At 36.1% G+C, this 16,151-nt stretch overlaps 1 protein-coding gene across 1 annotated transcript in view; it reads left to right on the forward strand.

Annotated features, from left to right (window-relative positions):
* Positions 1-13,890, forward strand: part of LOC134496897 (cullin-9-like) — a 59,892-nt gene extending 46,002 nt beyond the window's left edge. Inside the window, exons 35-41 of the mRNA XM_063302616.1 lie at positions 1,586-1,679; positions 2,075-2,149; positions 2,581-2,691; positions 5,037-5,154; positions 11,567-11,700; positions 11,883-11,974; positions 12,395-13,890. Coding sequence (XP_063158686.1) covers positions 1,586-1,679; positions 2,075-2,149; positions 2,581-2,691; positions 5,037-5,154; positions 11,567-11,700; positions 11,883-11,974; positions 12,395-12,599 — 829 coding nt within the window. The 3' untranslated portion in view covers positions 12,600-13,890. The remainder of the gene's footprint in view (positions 1-1,585; positions 1,680-2,074; positions 2,150-2,580; positions 2,692-5,036; positions 5,155-11,566; positions 11,701-11,882; positions 11,975-12,394) is intronic.
* Positions 13,891-16,151: the final 2,261 nt, after the last annotated feature.

Here is a 16,151-nt window from a genome sequence, read left to right on the forward strand (position 1 = left end):
GAGTTGATGTATGGATGTTGTTATTATTGCTAACAGAAGTGGAAAACTTGATTTGATGGAGAGAATGGCTTCTTCCTTACTCAGTGAATGGGCAATGTGGGCTCAACGTTTGCAGTCATAGACACTCTTCATGTAATCTCAGTCACACAGAGGGAATATAATCCAAACAGGGCTTGAGGAATGTCTATCATTTTATTTTGTGTTTTCACTGAGCATGATTAGATATGATGTCACAGAAAGAGCATCACCCGAATCTTGCTATTTATCATGTTTTGGAAGAGAAAGCATTCTCTAGCATTTGCTTTTATGTTTATTGTTACAGCAGTGTTTCTTCCCTTTCCCGTTTTAATACTGTGGTTCCACTCTGTATGGCTTTTCATGATTTATTTATTTATTTGATCAATTTATATGGCCACCCATTTCACATACATGACTCTGAGCAGTGCACAAAGTTAAAAACACAAAACAATACAATAAAAATATCAAAAAACAAAACAGTAAATATAAAAAACATTAAAAACAATAAAAACCATTAAAAGCCATTATCCTACCCCCATAATCTGCAGGAGAGCAGACTCCGTTTCCTAGCGATACAGCCACTTTGCAAGCTCCATACCCATGTTACCAGATCCCCCGGCACAATGTAAAAGCCATGTCTTCAGGGCTTCCAGAACGCCAATAGGGTCAGGGCCATTCTCACCTCATGGGGGATGATTTTCCAGAGGGTGGGTGCTGTGGCAGAAAAAGCTGTCCTCCTGGGTCCCATCAGATGACATTTCTTTGTAGATGGGACCCAGAGCATGCCCTGCCCTTCCTGCTAGACCTGATGGGACAGGTAGATGTGACTGGGGACAGGTGGTCCCTCAATAACCCAGCAGCAGAGGGTTGACACTATCCATATAACCTTTTGGTATCATATCCTTATTCCTATCCACAACTTTTTTTTCCATATTTCTTTTGCTTTCTGAATGCTATTCAGAATTTATTTATTGTTTTAAAAATTCAAAACTAGCATTTTTACATCAAATGTTAGCAGAAGTATTTGACGTTTAGTAGTCAGAAATAAAAGTGAACAATTTATGCTGGAATACATTTGGCAGCACACTGTGAACATTGCTTGAAAAGTGTTTATGATGTATCAGTTGTCCTGTCTTTTTTGGAACAGAAATAGAGGTTTAGGTAGTGGGGCGTATAGATTGGAATTCAACTAGTGCTAGTCCCAGCAGGCTTTTAACCCATGAAGACTGGATAATTGTGCATAGGAAGGGTTAATGTACAATCACAATAATAAGTAGATTGATAATTGTGGATTTCATCAGAATTGCTGATATGGATTCTTGAAATACTGAAAGTAGGTTAGCTCCCCCTGCATGGAGTTGTGTATTGCTTTTAGTATATACTGTAAGTTATTCTTAGCTACTATCTAAATACTAGTGATTTGGTTATAATTTTCACTCATTAGCGTGTACTTAGCCAAAACAGCCCTAGAGTTACTTTTGCTGTTCACTATTTCACATTAATGATCTGAAGAATGAAGTTGCTGGCCATTTCTTGAACTAATTGCCCTCATTCCTGTTATGTGCAGTATGACTTGTGCCAAATGTAACCATGGATTTTGTTGGCGTTGCCTGAAACCTTGGAAACCAACCCATAAGGATTATTACAACTGCTCTGCCATGGTGAGTGTTATATGCAAAAGACAAGAAACTTTTCTGATACAGGAATTTTTTTTTTCTAAGGAAATATAAGTAGTAGTATGATCTTTTTAGTGTAAGCAAGTCAAGGTATTTTTTAATTTATCCAGGCATTTGGTAGATAGCACTGCTTCTGTTTTTTAGAGTTAACTTCCTGATTGGCTGGCTTGCTTGCTTGCTTGCTTACTTATTGGGCTTATATGCTGTTTGAATAATTACCAGCTCTGTTGTGTTTTAAAAGTATAATTACATTGTAATTTTGGGCTTTTTTTCAAATGTATGTATAGAATCCACTTCGTATGAAGTGTGGTCTAAGAAATTTCAAAATAAATAATGCTTGCTGTTACTTTGGATAACTGCATTCTGTTTCTCTCCTTCAGGTAAGCAAAGCAGCTCGACAGGAAAAGCGTTTCCAAGACTATAATGAAAGGTGCATTTTTCAACATCAAGCAAGGGTGAGGATCACTGTTCTTCGGTTGAACCTGCATCTTAACAATGTACTTTTATGCATTGGTCATCTTAGAATGTTTGGCTATAAACCATTCTAGTGACTGAGAGGAGTAATATGCCATCACCCCATCCAGTGAAAAGGCGATTTAGAAAGGTTGATTGCTATGCTTCAAAACCAATAAACTGAAATTAAACCTTACTACCAGAAGAGAAAATGCCTTTCCCACATAGTTTCTGCATTTTAGCAGGAAAGTAGGGCTCCTGCCGTTTTTCATTTTGTTGTAAATACTCTGCAAGTGACCCTCCCCAACTTCGTTTTATTCAATGTTACTCTAGAAGTTTTATATACGTAAAGGGACAATAGATACTTTTCTGGAGTAATGTAGAAAGTAAAAGTAGACATCAGGAAAACTGATGTAATTCTTTGCAATTTCAGGAATTTGCTATGAACTTACGAAATAGAGTTTCCACTGTCAGTGATGTGCCACAGATTCGGACATTGACATTTGTTGTGGATGCCTGCAAAGTGCTGGAACAGGCACGAAAAGTAAGTCCCATCTCTCAATGTATGCGACTTTTTTCTCTGGCATTGTTCTCTTCTTTTCAGTTCTGCTTTTTTTATTTTATGCCTTTTATGGCACCACAAAGGGAGTAGAAAGTATAACAGAGGAGATCTACAACATGTGCATAGAACTGTATTTGTCAGCAGGTGAATGAAAGGGTAGAAGTAAAAGGGTTTGAAAAAAAATTGGAATGGGGGAATAGTGTAGAATTAAGAGGCTAAAATGTTATTGCAACATGACATTCAGTAAAATGCAGAATAATAAGGTATTTGTGGACACTTTCATTCTATTCAAAGCCTAAATAGTATTTTGTCAAATTTACACTCAAAGCATAGTAATCATGGACGTGTCCTGATTTATTCTGAAATAATCAGCCATGGCTTCAATTTGAGATATGATTTTCTCTCTTAATTCTTTCAAGATTATTTCTCTGTGAACTTCTAAATCCTCCTTCCTTCCTTCCTTCCTTCCTTCCTTCCTTCCTTCCTTCCTTCCTTCCACAGTTCATCTCAGTGAAGTTTTAAAACGAAATGCTATGACACCACATCTTCCACATAAGACCCAGTGCTCTAAGTGTGCTCTCTCCAAAGATTTACATAAGGACATTACTATATTACTTGTTGTGTTTTCAGTTCTCGTCCTAATAATTCCAGCCTTGGAATATGCCTGTGTTAAAATTTTCACTGAACTATCAACAAAAATTCCAAGATCCTTTCCTAATCAGTCACTGCCTGCTCAGTTCCCATTAATGTCTGTATGACATTCAGATTTTTTTGTGCCGAGATGTATTACTCTGTTCTTGCTTACATTGACTTGTATTTATCATTTTAAGGCCAATTGTCTAGATTGGAGAGGGTTTTTTTGGAACTCTTTGAAATTCATTTTTTATTTTATTACTTGGAATAACTTAGTGAAACATCAGATTTGGCTTTCTCATTCCTTACTTCTAAGACCTATTGTTGATTAAAAAATTAAAATGTAGCAGTTCCAACATTAGCTGGAACTAATCTGAAGATCTTTCCGATGTGAAGGTTGTCCATTTATTCCTACTCTATTTCCTGTCCAGTTATCATTACAACATCTGTCATCTTATGGCATAGATTTTTTTAAAGAATTTTATTAAATTTGAAAAAAAAAAAAGATAAAAACTACAAAAAGAAAAACTAAAAAAGTGTGAAAAGAGAATTTTGAAGATTGCATAAAGAAGTGACTTCTGACTTTCAACAAAAATATACAGCAATTTCCATAATCGGCAAAAAACTCCCACAAAACAGATCCCCTTCTTTCCCATAACATTCCCTCAGAAAAGCAACTCCCTTTGTAATTTGCAGTTCAGACAGTCGCTTTAACCCCTTCAGCACCAAAATGTAATCTTCGCCTGGCCTTATTTCAACCTTGCTGTCAGTAGAAACATCTCCATCCTTGCCAAAATCTTCATCTTCTTTCATAACGTCTTCAGCCAGATGACACACTTTAGAAATAATATCTTCCCCAATGTCCCGAATATTCTGCAGAATAGCCTGACAGAAATCTGAAAAGCTCTCTTTGAAGGTCTGCTTAAACTCACAATGGGACTCTGAAAGTCTCCTTGAAATCCTCCATGTTTCAGGCAGTAGATTATGGCACCCCCTAGATACTTGACTCATGAAGATAGGAGTTAATGTTAATGGAAAACTTCCGAATGAAATTGACACAAAAGAAAGTATGCTAACATGCTAACAAGCAACTCCCAAAGAAAGTGAAAGCAGAAAGCTGAAAATTCAAAACAGATTCAACGTGTAGGAAAATATTAAATGCTTCAAATTCAATTCATGTTCTACAGTGTCCTTATGATACAGAAAATGCATTTCTTCAGATGATACCTTAGAAGAATCTGTATTGACTTTCAACAAAAACTCTCCAGAATGCTCTTTCGTTCTTAAATTAGTTTTTCTTTGAATTTTTGCTAGAAAGCCTTTGACATTCTATGGATGTTCCATAATTATGATTATAATAGAAATAATATAAAAATGTGGACATTTAACCTAGCATTATCTCTCCAATCCCACCCTCAAGCACCTATGCTTTAAATTTCAGTTATAAAATATTCTTTTTCTCCCCTGCTCGAAGTAGGAAGATGGGACTATGTTCTAACTAGCTTCTTCCAACTACATGATTCTATTATTCTCTTCTACTCTGCCATGGTACCTACTTTCCAAATCTGCCACAGAGGAGCAGAGTAGAGGGAATGAGAGATCATTACCTTCTCTCTCTGCTCCTGGCAGAATCATTGGAGAGATTCTAACTGAAATCTGTTATTTATATGCATTGTGATGTGTGATTGTTTCAGGTCCTGGCGTATTCCTGTGTCTACAGCTACTATAACCAAGACACGGAGAAAATGGATATAATGGAACAACAATCTGAGAATCTGGAGCTGCATACTAATGCTTTGCAGATCCTTTTGGGTGAGCCATGCAAAAAACTGTCCTTACTTTAAGACAGGTTTAGAGAATACTGGCAATATTCATAATATGGAAAGCATCAACTAGTATAATAGTATCTCCTTATTGCTGCCAATACAGATCACCTATGCCTGCAAGTTTTTCAAAATGCTGAGACAATTGTAATTACTGTGACCTGATTATTCCTTCCATACTTTTTTTTTTGGTTATCTTCATTGTGGTAGCCAGGAAGTCTTGTGTTTTATTCAATAAATGGTAAAGACTGAGGAAAGTGGACATATGGATTATTTATGGATAAATTCTTAGTATCCAAACTAGAAAAACTGGGATAATTTGGAATTTAATTATTTTGCATTGTTCTTCTAAATTGATCTAAAATTCATTACAAGTGAAATAGAATGAAAACTTCCTTGCCAGCAATCAACGCCCAGATATGCAGAAATCAACACTAGGATTGACACCAGATGAATAATCAAACAGCACAATACACCCTAATCAAGGTACTGTTAACTCAGGCAATCAATCAAGCAGCAAACAACAACCCAATCAAGGAACTCCCAAGAAGAGAACAACACCTCCACCAGCACAAGCAGGGCAAGCCAGGGTATATAAACTGAGAGCAAGGCCCACTCCCTCTTTGCACTGAAGATGTTGCCTAGTCTGGCAATGAAACATCTGCAAGAAAACAACAAGGCTCAGAGAGCACCAAGGACTCCACAATGAAAACTCTGTTTGCAACTTAAGCCAGTTTTGCTGATTCACCTTTACCCTTTAGATTGTTATTATATAGGCTGCAGCTTTAACTTTTTAAAAAAATAGTGAAATACCAAAAAAAGTCTACATCACAACAAAGAAAAGGATAAATAGTGTTTATACAGTTAAGAAAAAAAATGGTATTATAGTGATTAGAGGTTAAAATAACTTTATCAAAAAGTACCTCACCACCCAACCCACTACAACCCAACCAATGGAAACTATGAAAAGGATAACACTGCCATACTTCAGAAACATCTCAGAAACCACCAACAGACTGTTACAACCACATGGCATCACTGTAGCACATAAACCAACTAAAACTCTGCAAAACATATTAAGCAACCCAAAAGACCCAATAGCCCAAGAAGAAAAAAACAGGAGTTATTTACAACATACAATGCAAAGACTGTAATAGCCACTATGTAGGACAAACAGGCCAAAGACTAGCAGAGTGCATCCACGAACACCAACTAGCAGTCAGAAGACACAATGAGAACTCCTTAATCTCACAACACATGCACAGACTCAACCATAGTTTCAACTGGGAAACTGTGAGCATCCTAGACCAAACCAAATCCAAAAAACGCTAGAGAATTCCTGGAAGCCTGGCACTCAGACAAAGCAGCCATCAACAAACACATAGAGGTATACAACATTTACATACCATTCAAAAGAGACAGAAAAGCCAAAAGACCAGTACACTCCCTTGCCAGCAATCAACACCTAGATATGCAAAAATCAACACTAGGATTAACACCAGACGAACCATCAAACAGCACAATATACCCTAATCAAGGAACTATTAACTCAGGCAATCAACCAAGCAGCAAACAACAGCCCAATCAAGGAACTCCCAAGGAGAGAACAACACCCGTACCAACACAAGCAGGGCAAGCCACAGTATATAAACTGAGAGCAAGGCCCACTCCCTCTTTGCACTGAAGATGTTGCCTAGTCTGACATTGAAACATCTGCAAGAAAACAACAAGGCTCAGAGAGCACCAAGGACGCCACGGTTAAAATAAACTAAATTTGACAAAATAAAAACTAATAGGAAAGACATCCATGTCATAACTATAAATAAATAATTGTAGATAATAAATATTTTCAGTCATTAAGCTTATTAAATCTAGACCTTATAGCAATATAGTGTGTCATCATCTCATTAGAACACATTCAAAATTAGTTAAACTCATATCCTGGATCCATTCCTTAATATTAGGAAAGTAAGTTTCTTTCCAATTCCATAACATTATCCTCTTTGCTGTATCCTAGGTTGAATAGACCTACAGCTCTTAGTTTTTTTACAAAAATGTATTGCAGTTTTCTAAAAGACATACACAGAAAAACAATATTGAAAAACAACAAAACAAAAGAGAAAGGGTAATATCTAACAAATTAGTTATAAAGTAGTAATATCAAAACAAAAAAAAAAGAAAAGGTTAAGCAGATAAACAGAAAAAAGAACCCTCCCAAATTAATATACTAAATTAATACAAATCACCTAAATATATCACTCAATCATATAATTACAATATATAAAATTGTGCATAGGAATTCATCTTTTCTTGAAAAATATGAAATTATGCTAAAGGGAAAACATACAATTTTTTTAATTAGTAGAAAAAAGCCATTTCAAAAATAGATAAATTACACATTTCTTTTTTTCATAAGAATTTTATTAGGTTTCAAGCAAAGATAAAAGCTACAGAAAAACAAAAATCTACAAAGAAAAAAACCTTAAAAAGTGAGAAAACAAGAGAATTTTTTTTTCAGTTACAAAGAAGTGTGACTTCCAACTTTTAACAGCGAGGATATACAAAAATTTTCCATAGTCAATCCCTTACTCTATATTAAACCAAAACCACAGTATTACTATAAATCATTCCACATTGGCACATTATAAAAATCATTAAGTACCGTTTCTCCCTCCCCTTATATTAAAAGAACAAAAAGAAAAAAGAAAAAATCATATAAACCTCCTAAACAACTTCCCCCTCCCCAAAGATAACATCTATTTAATTATTCTCTTCCTACTACTATTCTATACATTTCTGTCTACTATAATAAAAATCAAACTAAAAAGCACATAAATTGTCTGCCTTTATACTTAGTAATATGACAATTTTAATGATCTTAATCTTAATAAACATGAAACCCTCCAAGTAGACATTTTTTATACCTTATTCTTAATCCAAATCATTAAAGATAAATGAAATCAGCCAAACCTTAAAAATGATCCAGATAAATATCCTTTAACCCTTATCCCGCTTCAAAATAAACCAGAGCATTTACATATCCCCACAATGTACGCAGAGCTTTTTTCTTTAAAAGATCAAACAGCCCAAATGCCCCCCTCAAAAACTCTGACTTCTCTTCAGGAAACCTCCTATACATAATAGCCCCTTCTTTTTCCTGGCATTCCACCAGAAAATCAGTTTCACTTATGGCTTGCAACTTGCTCTCTCGCTTAAATTTCTCCAACTCAACTATCCAATCTTCATCCAGCATTTCAATAGAAATCCCAATCTCACTCTTAGAAGAGACATTTATGTCACTGTTAAAATCCTCAGTTTCATCCACAATATCTCCAACCAGATGACACATTTTAGACCTCATATTTTCCACAATGTCCTGAATGCCTTGCATAAAAACTTGGTAGGAGTCAGAAAGAATCTGTTTAAAATCTTGGTGGAAGTCAGAGAAAGCCTGTTTAAAATCCTCCATGTCTCACGCAGTAGATTATGGCACCCCCTAGGAGCTTAACCAGCGAAAATCGAAGGTATGAAAGAATTCCGGAATGTGTTTACACAAGTGAAGGTGAGATATGCAGACAGTTCCCAAGGGAAAGTAGAAACAGAAAGCTGAGGGTTCAAATCAGCCAATTCAACGTGTAGGAAAATGCTAGTATCTTTGAATTTAGTACAAAAACAATAACAGGGAGACAATTATTTACTCTCAATCCTCCTTAATATTTGGAGGGAAAACAAGGTCCAAAACTTAAAAAGATTTTTTTAAAAAAATTAATCGCAAAGATAACAATAAGCACCAAGAAAGCCAGCTTCCCTTTCCCGTAGAAAGCCTCTCTTAGGGTATGCGTACTTAAAAGAAATATAAATTGGGTGATTTAGAAATGGGGTGGCCGGTCTTAGTGTCCCTTTAAGGCTACAGTGCAGCTTGGAAAATGGTGATGTCCTCACCTCCCAGCTGCCTCTTACCAGTTGAACTCCTGGGCTTCAAGAAAACCTGCCTGGGCCCGAAAAAACTTGCTGCATTGTCAGCTCCGCCTGCTGAGCTTGCAGGTACTGCTGTTCAGTGCGCCATGTCCCTACCAGAAGTCAATAAATTACACATTTCTTGAATCTAGTCTTGATGTCTGGGATAATGGCATTTTTCCAGTCGCTCAATATAATTCTCTTACCTATTCCCCATGGCCGGTATAATCAGTACTCCTCAAAAATGCCTAGGTTCCACAATTTTAGAATATAATTCAAAATAATACTGACATCTTTAACCTGGAAATACCTACCTAGACATCTGCTTATATATTTTACAATAATCTTCCAAAAAGAAACCAAATTTGGACATGACTGAATCATATGGTTAATTTAACCTCAAATTTCTTAAATTGCCAGCAGAAAAGTTCCACAGTTCATCCTTTCTGATACATCTTTTAGGGAGATTCAAAATAATTTCAATGTTAAGTCCAAAGAAGCAAACATAACATTTAAAAGAAACTTGTATATATTGAAGTTCCATTATTGGGTATTCAAAATCTTTATTCAGCCATAAATATTATTAATTTGACTCATTTGTGATATAATTTTGAAGTTTTAATTTCAGAAAGATGATGGCATCTCAGGCGTCTTTAAGGTAGCTAAAGGAACTGGTCCATACTGAGAAATCAGAACAGGCCTAAATTGTTAATATTGCCACTGTTGTGTATTAAAGCAAGGAAAATTCAATTTGTAGTTGCTGAGCCAACAGAGCAGTTAATATCTTAGTATCTGTATAAATTAATGAAATTAATTAGTCACCTCCCTGTTGGAGGTTTTAAAATCAGTGTTACATAAGCCTTATAAAAAGACAAAGGGAGTGGGGACTTTCTCATTTTTCATCAATTGAATTGTCTCCAATATCGCTTGTAATTTCAAAAGTGCTTCCAAAATATCCACATAGTCATGTTTGTATGTATGTATGTATATCCTGCCTTATTTTTTACAAATAACTCAAGGTGGGAAACATACCTAATACTCCTTCCTCCTCCTATTTTCCCGACAACAACATGTGATGTGGGTTGGGCTGAGAGAGTGACTGGCCCAAAGTCACCCAGCCAGTTTTTATGCCTAAAGTGGGACTAGAATTCATGGTCTCCCAGTTTCTAGCCTGCCTTAACCACTAAACCAAATGGTTGAATATCAATCTCTGTCAAAATATTACTCATTTGCTGAACATCTATGACATCAAACATGTATAAATGCTTATAAAATTGAAAGGATTGTAAATTAATGGATTTAGTATCTGTGAGGTCCAATCCTTCATTTGTTGATTATATTTTGTTGTTTCACTTGTTTAACCAAGGTACTAATAATTTACCTAGTTTTTCACCAGATTCCCATTATTTTAACTTTAAATCCATTATTCTACCTTTAATCACTTCAAAGAGAATTCAACTTGATCAGCACAGAAATTCTCCAACAGTAATTCAGTCAGACTTACAATGCATTCTTAAGTCTGCTCTGTAGGGTTCCTTGCATATGCTGATAAATATATTTATTAATCATTTTGTCTTTGTTGTACATTGCTCAGAGTCATTTGTTGTGATGTGAGATGGGCAGCTATATAAATTATGTAACATACATAAATTTCCATACAGGTGTAGCCATTCTTTACATATAATTCCTCCCCTTTTTATTCTGTTTGTTTCCTTTTAACAAATTATGTTTCCAGTACTTTCAATTAGGAGTTCAATCCCACCAAGTTTCAGTAATGATGTTATATTTGCTACCCTGTAATATGACTTCAGATCCCCCCATTTGTTCCCATACCTTGAGCATTGGTGTACAGATGGCTGAGCCCTTTAGTGCTGCCCTTTTGCATTTGCCTACTGCGTCTCCTGGTGCATTCCTGAGCAATCAAATATCTTCAAACAAAGAATAATAAATTATGCTTCATTTCCTAAAGATTCTTGAACCATTTATTTATACATTTATTAAATAAAATAATTTAATTTGACCCTGGTAGCCAAAGTAGATGAAAAATTCCATATTTTTAAGAATATAATTCAACATCACATTGAGACCTTTATAAAATGTATAAGATTATAGGATTTATAATCCTGAGATTATATTAATTTATGTATTTAAGCTAAAACAAGGCTATAACAGAACAACACCAAATAATATGAGTTAAAATAACTTTAACATTCTTTAAATAACTTTAAAATAACTTTAACATTCCTTATATCACCAACGTAGATTTTTATCATCCATCCCTTTTTAAACATAATTTGAGAAGTACAATAACTATTACAAAGTAATATTTCTGATAATTGATTTCATTTTATATGATATTTATTTCATGTTCTTTTTATATTTGGACCCATTTGTTCATCAGTACTTGGGCTGCAGTTTGAAATTTGATCTGCTTTTTTTTCCAGAAGAGATGTTGTTGCACTGCCAAGATCTTGCCTCTTCCATCCGGTTGCTCAAAGCAGAGCATTTTAATACCGGTTTAGAGTTGGTTCGCAGGATCCAAGAACGGCTCCTGTCAATTCTGCATCATGCTACTCAGGTAACAACTGCCTAGGCAGGATATAAATGGTAGTAAATTTATGTTTGCCAATTTAGTACTGCAGCAAGAGGAAATGTGTGAATATAATTAAATCTAGATTCTTAATGGTTCCATTTTCTTTAGGAGGGTGATCTCTGCCACCAGCACCTTGCTATATCCTTTCAATCTTTATTTTGTTGCAGGATTTCAGAGTGGGATTCCAGACCCGACAAAGCTCTGAACAGGGGGAGATTAAGTTATCCAATGTACCTAATGTCACTTCTGCTTATAAAGAGTAAGTTTTATTTTGGGGATGATGTGAACAGTAAGGCCATGATGAACCAGGTTTCATGTTTCTGGTGTAGGGTTTCTCAACCTTGGTAACTTTAAGATGTGTGGGCTTCAACTCCCAGAATTCCCCAGCCAGCCATGTATGAATGCCTATCCATTCTTAGCCATCTTTATTTCACTAGTTCCTTGCTAAAAATCAGTAGAAATTCATACTACTGAATTTTAGCAGCAAAGTCCTGGGAGGCTCTGGGGACTACAAAAAATATGGTTTGGGGACCACCAATAGCTAATTGAAAAATTTCTGATGGGGAAAGTCCTTATTAGCTCATTTCAAGTATATTGGGATGACAGTCTTGCTTGGCTCAAGAAGAATTTGGAGGACTACTGTAATACGAAAGTGAACTGACAATTTGTTTCTGCACAGGCTGGTTTTTGATGAAGGATCTGATTCACCTGATACAGATGATGGGGGCAAAGAGGAAGATGAGGATGAAGATGAGTATGTTCCAGAGTGGCAAGAGGAGTATGATGATGAAGATCTTGATGATGATATTTCCTATGATGATGAATCAGAGAATCTAGAGAGAGATTCCTTTTTTTTTGAAGATGAAGATGAACCATATGATTAGGGTTCGCCTTCAGACTCCCCAAATTCACCAACGAATTCTGGAGAAGAGGAACCTTCAGGCAACCTTGTCCCTACTACTTTCTGCGTCTATCATTGTCAAAAACAGCAGGGAGATGATTTCAGTCAAGCGGGAGTCAATTATATAATCGTTTACAATGAAGGACACTTTCTCTTTGAGATAGATACCTTGTGGCTGTTGGTAAAATTCACTGTGCCTGATTACATATGAAGTTCATTAGCCAAACAAACAAAGGTGGGCAGTGAGGCTGCAGGACTGCAAGCTTTCTTGGGGAATAAGACAAGGCTCCAGTCTAGAAAAAAGTCTGACCATTGCCTCAACTCCAATGTAGGCTTCAATTTTAAAAGAGCACTATATATCATCAGTGAAAGTTTGCACATCATCCCTTCCCATATTCCCTGTACCTTATTGCCCACTGGCTACTATTATGCAGAAGTTTTATTTGACAAATCTATTTGAGTTTATTATTTTGCCCAGTACTGACTTAAAATTCTAGAACATAATAGCAATACAGCCTTATTTATGAGTGCCAGTTCAGTCAGTTTTGTTCTCCAGTAGTAAATACATGGAAGCCCTAATATGTGTGTCTGTGTGTGTATGTACCCATACATGCAATGTCTCTAAGGGGCCTCTTGTCTGCCGGAGCAATTCTCATTTCCATTCTAGCACAGGTCCAAAACTATGAATGGAGATTTTAATTTCATTTCAATATAACTTGTTCTGTAAGATTCAGTGCACAGGGACAATGGTACTCACTAATTAGTGAAAAGCCAACTTAGGTCACTGAATGTGTGTGAATCACTTGAATTGCATCTCAGCATCTGGGCTAAGATTGTGTGAGTGTGTCTTTGTGTACATGCGTGCATTTGCACGCTTGCATAGAATGTTTGCCTATGAATGTTGATAAAGCTGCTTTTTTTTTAAACAAACCCAAATTCAGTTAAAATGCCCTGCTCTGGCCCTGCTGGATAAATCTGTAGGTTGCCAATGTTCTGAACTGAAATGGTTTTGTATTTTGTATGGAACTCTTTCATGAAGAGATTTTTTTCTTTAGTGTTCCTTTGCCATTTGGAATGCATTCTGCGATGGGAATTCCGCAGGATGTAGAGGTTCAGAGGGTTCATATGTATAATATAAACACATATATAAATATGTGTGTGTGTGTATGCAGGAGCTAAAATTGTTCAGAGTATTATGCTTTATCTTTTCTTGAAAATGAAAAAAGACAAATTATACAACTTCTGTTTATGAAATAAACTGGTTTTCTTCTGTTGCTCTTTTTATATGCTTTTCTTTGATTCTACTTCCCACACTTTTGCTATCCTTGTTTTGTAGGGCTGAAAAATGTTAAATAAGGATGGGAAATTCGTTGCTGGGAGAAGCCCCATGTAATCTTGGGAGTTGTTAAAGGAAACATTTGCCATGATACCATTTTCTCAGTTTCTCCAGCCCAGCCCAATTCTAATACTTTATGGTGTACAGAGAACAGGAGAACAATGTGCAATGTCACAATATCCATCTTTATATTCTAGATTAAAACAAGTATGGGGTGTAATGGTATGTGGGAATGACCTTGTGAGACAGAAGGAATTGCTGCAGACTAGATAACCATCATGCAAAAGGTATCAGTCCACAGAAGCAGAGTGAATGTGGGAAGCATTTCAGAAGGGACCCTCCCTAGTTTTCTGGAGAGTAAAAGGAAAGGAGGGGAGGAATACATTCAGACTTGTAAGATTCTGTTAATGTAACCTTACAATAAAGATAGAGCTAGTATTCATTGTTGTGCTTCTTGTCTGGACTATCTCTAAGGGCTAACATGGGTTACACATAATATCTAATTTGATCCAAAATCATTATTTTTTAAGAAAAAGCATAGTCTCCAAAGTGGAAACAATTGTGCAATAGTGGGTATCTATCAGTTATGAAAACTTATGAATATATATTTTGTTTATTTTAATTGTGGATATTGAAGTTTAAGTGTTTTTAATTTGAGATCGTCTTCATGCAACATTTCTGTTCTCTGCTTTTATATATGCCATAGCTTTAAATTCACTGTGCCAGCAAATGTACCCATTAGTGTCATTTACTTTGTCTGTGTATCACTTGCAAGCTCTCAAGGAGAGAAAGTGTAAGTGATAGCTAGCACATGTTTTTGAAATATTTCAGAGAAATGTATATATAGCTTGTGCATATATAAAAAATTAGGCATTGTAAAGCTGCTCTTGGTTACCTCTCCCCTCCAAAAAAAATAGATATACAGGATATTGGGAGCTGGGCATAAACATTTGTTTTGAACTAACAAATCAGATAATACATTTCAAACTACCAACACTGATGAAACTTTGAGAGTAATTGGCTAGATTTACACATCATACTGAGCCATAGTTTGTTAAATGATGGTTGACTAAGACACACTTAAGGTTTTACACACCTTACAAAACCGTAAACCATATTTACAAGCCACAATGCCTGGGTTCACATACTGCTCTAACATAAATAAGCTACATTAACTTTGGTACAATGTATGAACTCAGCCCCTTAATTGCTTGGATGAATACTATTGTTCTGCTGAAAACCAGAAATACCACCCCACCGTAGAAAAATGATGCCCACAAAATACCCTTAAAGATAATGATGGTTCACGAATATCCTAATTTGGCCATCTGTGAAGAGGAAGCTAAGCTTACCTGCTAAGACAAGACCTTGGGCTTAAATACCATCACTTCGGGGTCTGGGGCTTGGAATTTGGAGGCATGCAGATCTGAAACTATTTGCTGGCTAGGCCAGTAACTGGAAGAAGATACCAGAGTAATTTCTTGTCTCATCTGAACAGTATGATTTGAGATGTATGGATCCATTAACAAAGATACTTTGAATGGCATGTGAAATGTACTAGCAATGATACCAAGAAGGCACATATGAAAAAATACCTTCTATTGAGAGCCCAGTCCTGGAGAAGATAATGGATGCATAGATGTGTCTTGTTAATTGGAAGGAGAGGAGCAATCATCACCCATCACAGGGAAAGCAATAGACTTCCACCCCTTGGGAAAAGCCCATTTTGCAGTGATGTAGCCAATCTTTACAATCAACAATGGACTTAATGGATGCCCATATGCCCACTGTGCCCAAACCTTGCATTTGCCCAGTCCTATGGCTGTGTGGCTGCATACTACAAACAGTAACATTAGTAGAGTGAGATGGATGCTAGAAGATTAAAGAACAAAAGACCTCGCTCTGCCACAGAACATGGGGATCCAATAGTTGTATGCAGTCCTGGGGATGGTTGGTGGGTTGAGTATGCTCTCTCTGTCTTTTTAACTTGTATATTTTTTGTAAGTTTTTAAAATTCTTTTTTACTTGTAAGCTGCCTAGAGTCACTTAAACAGTGAGATGGGCAGCGTATAAAATGAATGAATGAATGAATGATTTTTTTTGTAGAGTCCCTCCAAATTTAATAGTTATTTCAACAGGCATCGTTAATAGATAATCTATCCCAGCCCCACCCCCCAAAAAAACACATTGGCAAACAAG

Source organism: Candoia aspera, chromosome 1 (genome assembly GCF_035149785.1).
Source record: "Candoia aspera isolate rCanAsp1 chromosome 1, rCanAsp1.hap2, whole genome shotgun sequence".
NCBI lineage: Eukaryota > Metazoa > Chordata > Lepidosauria > Squamata > Boidae > Candoia > Candoia aspera.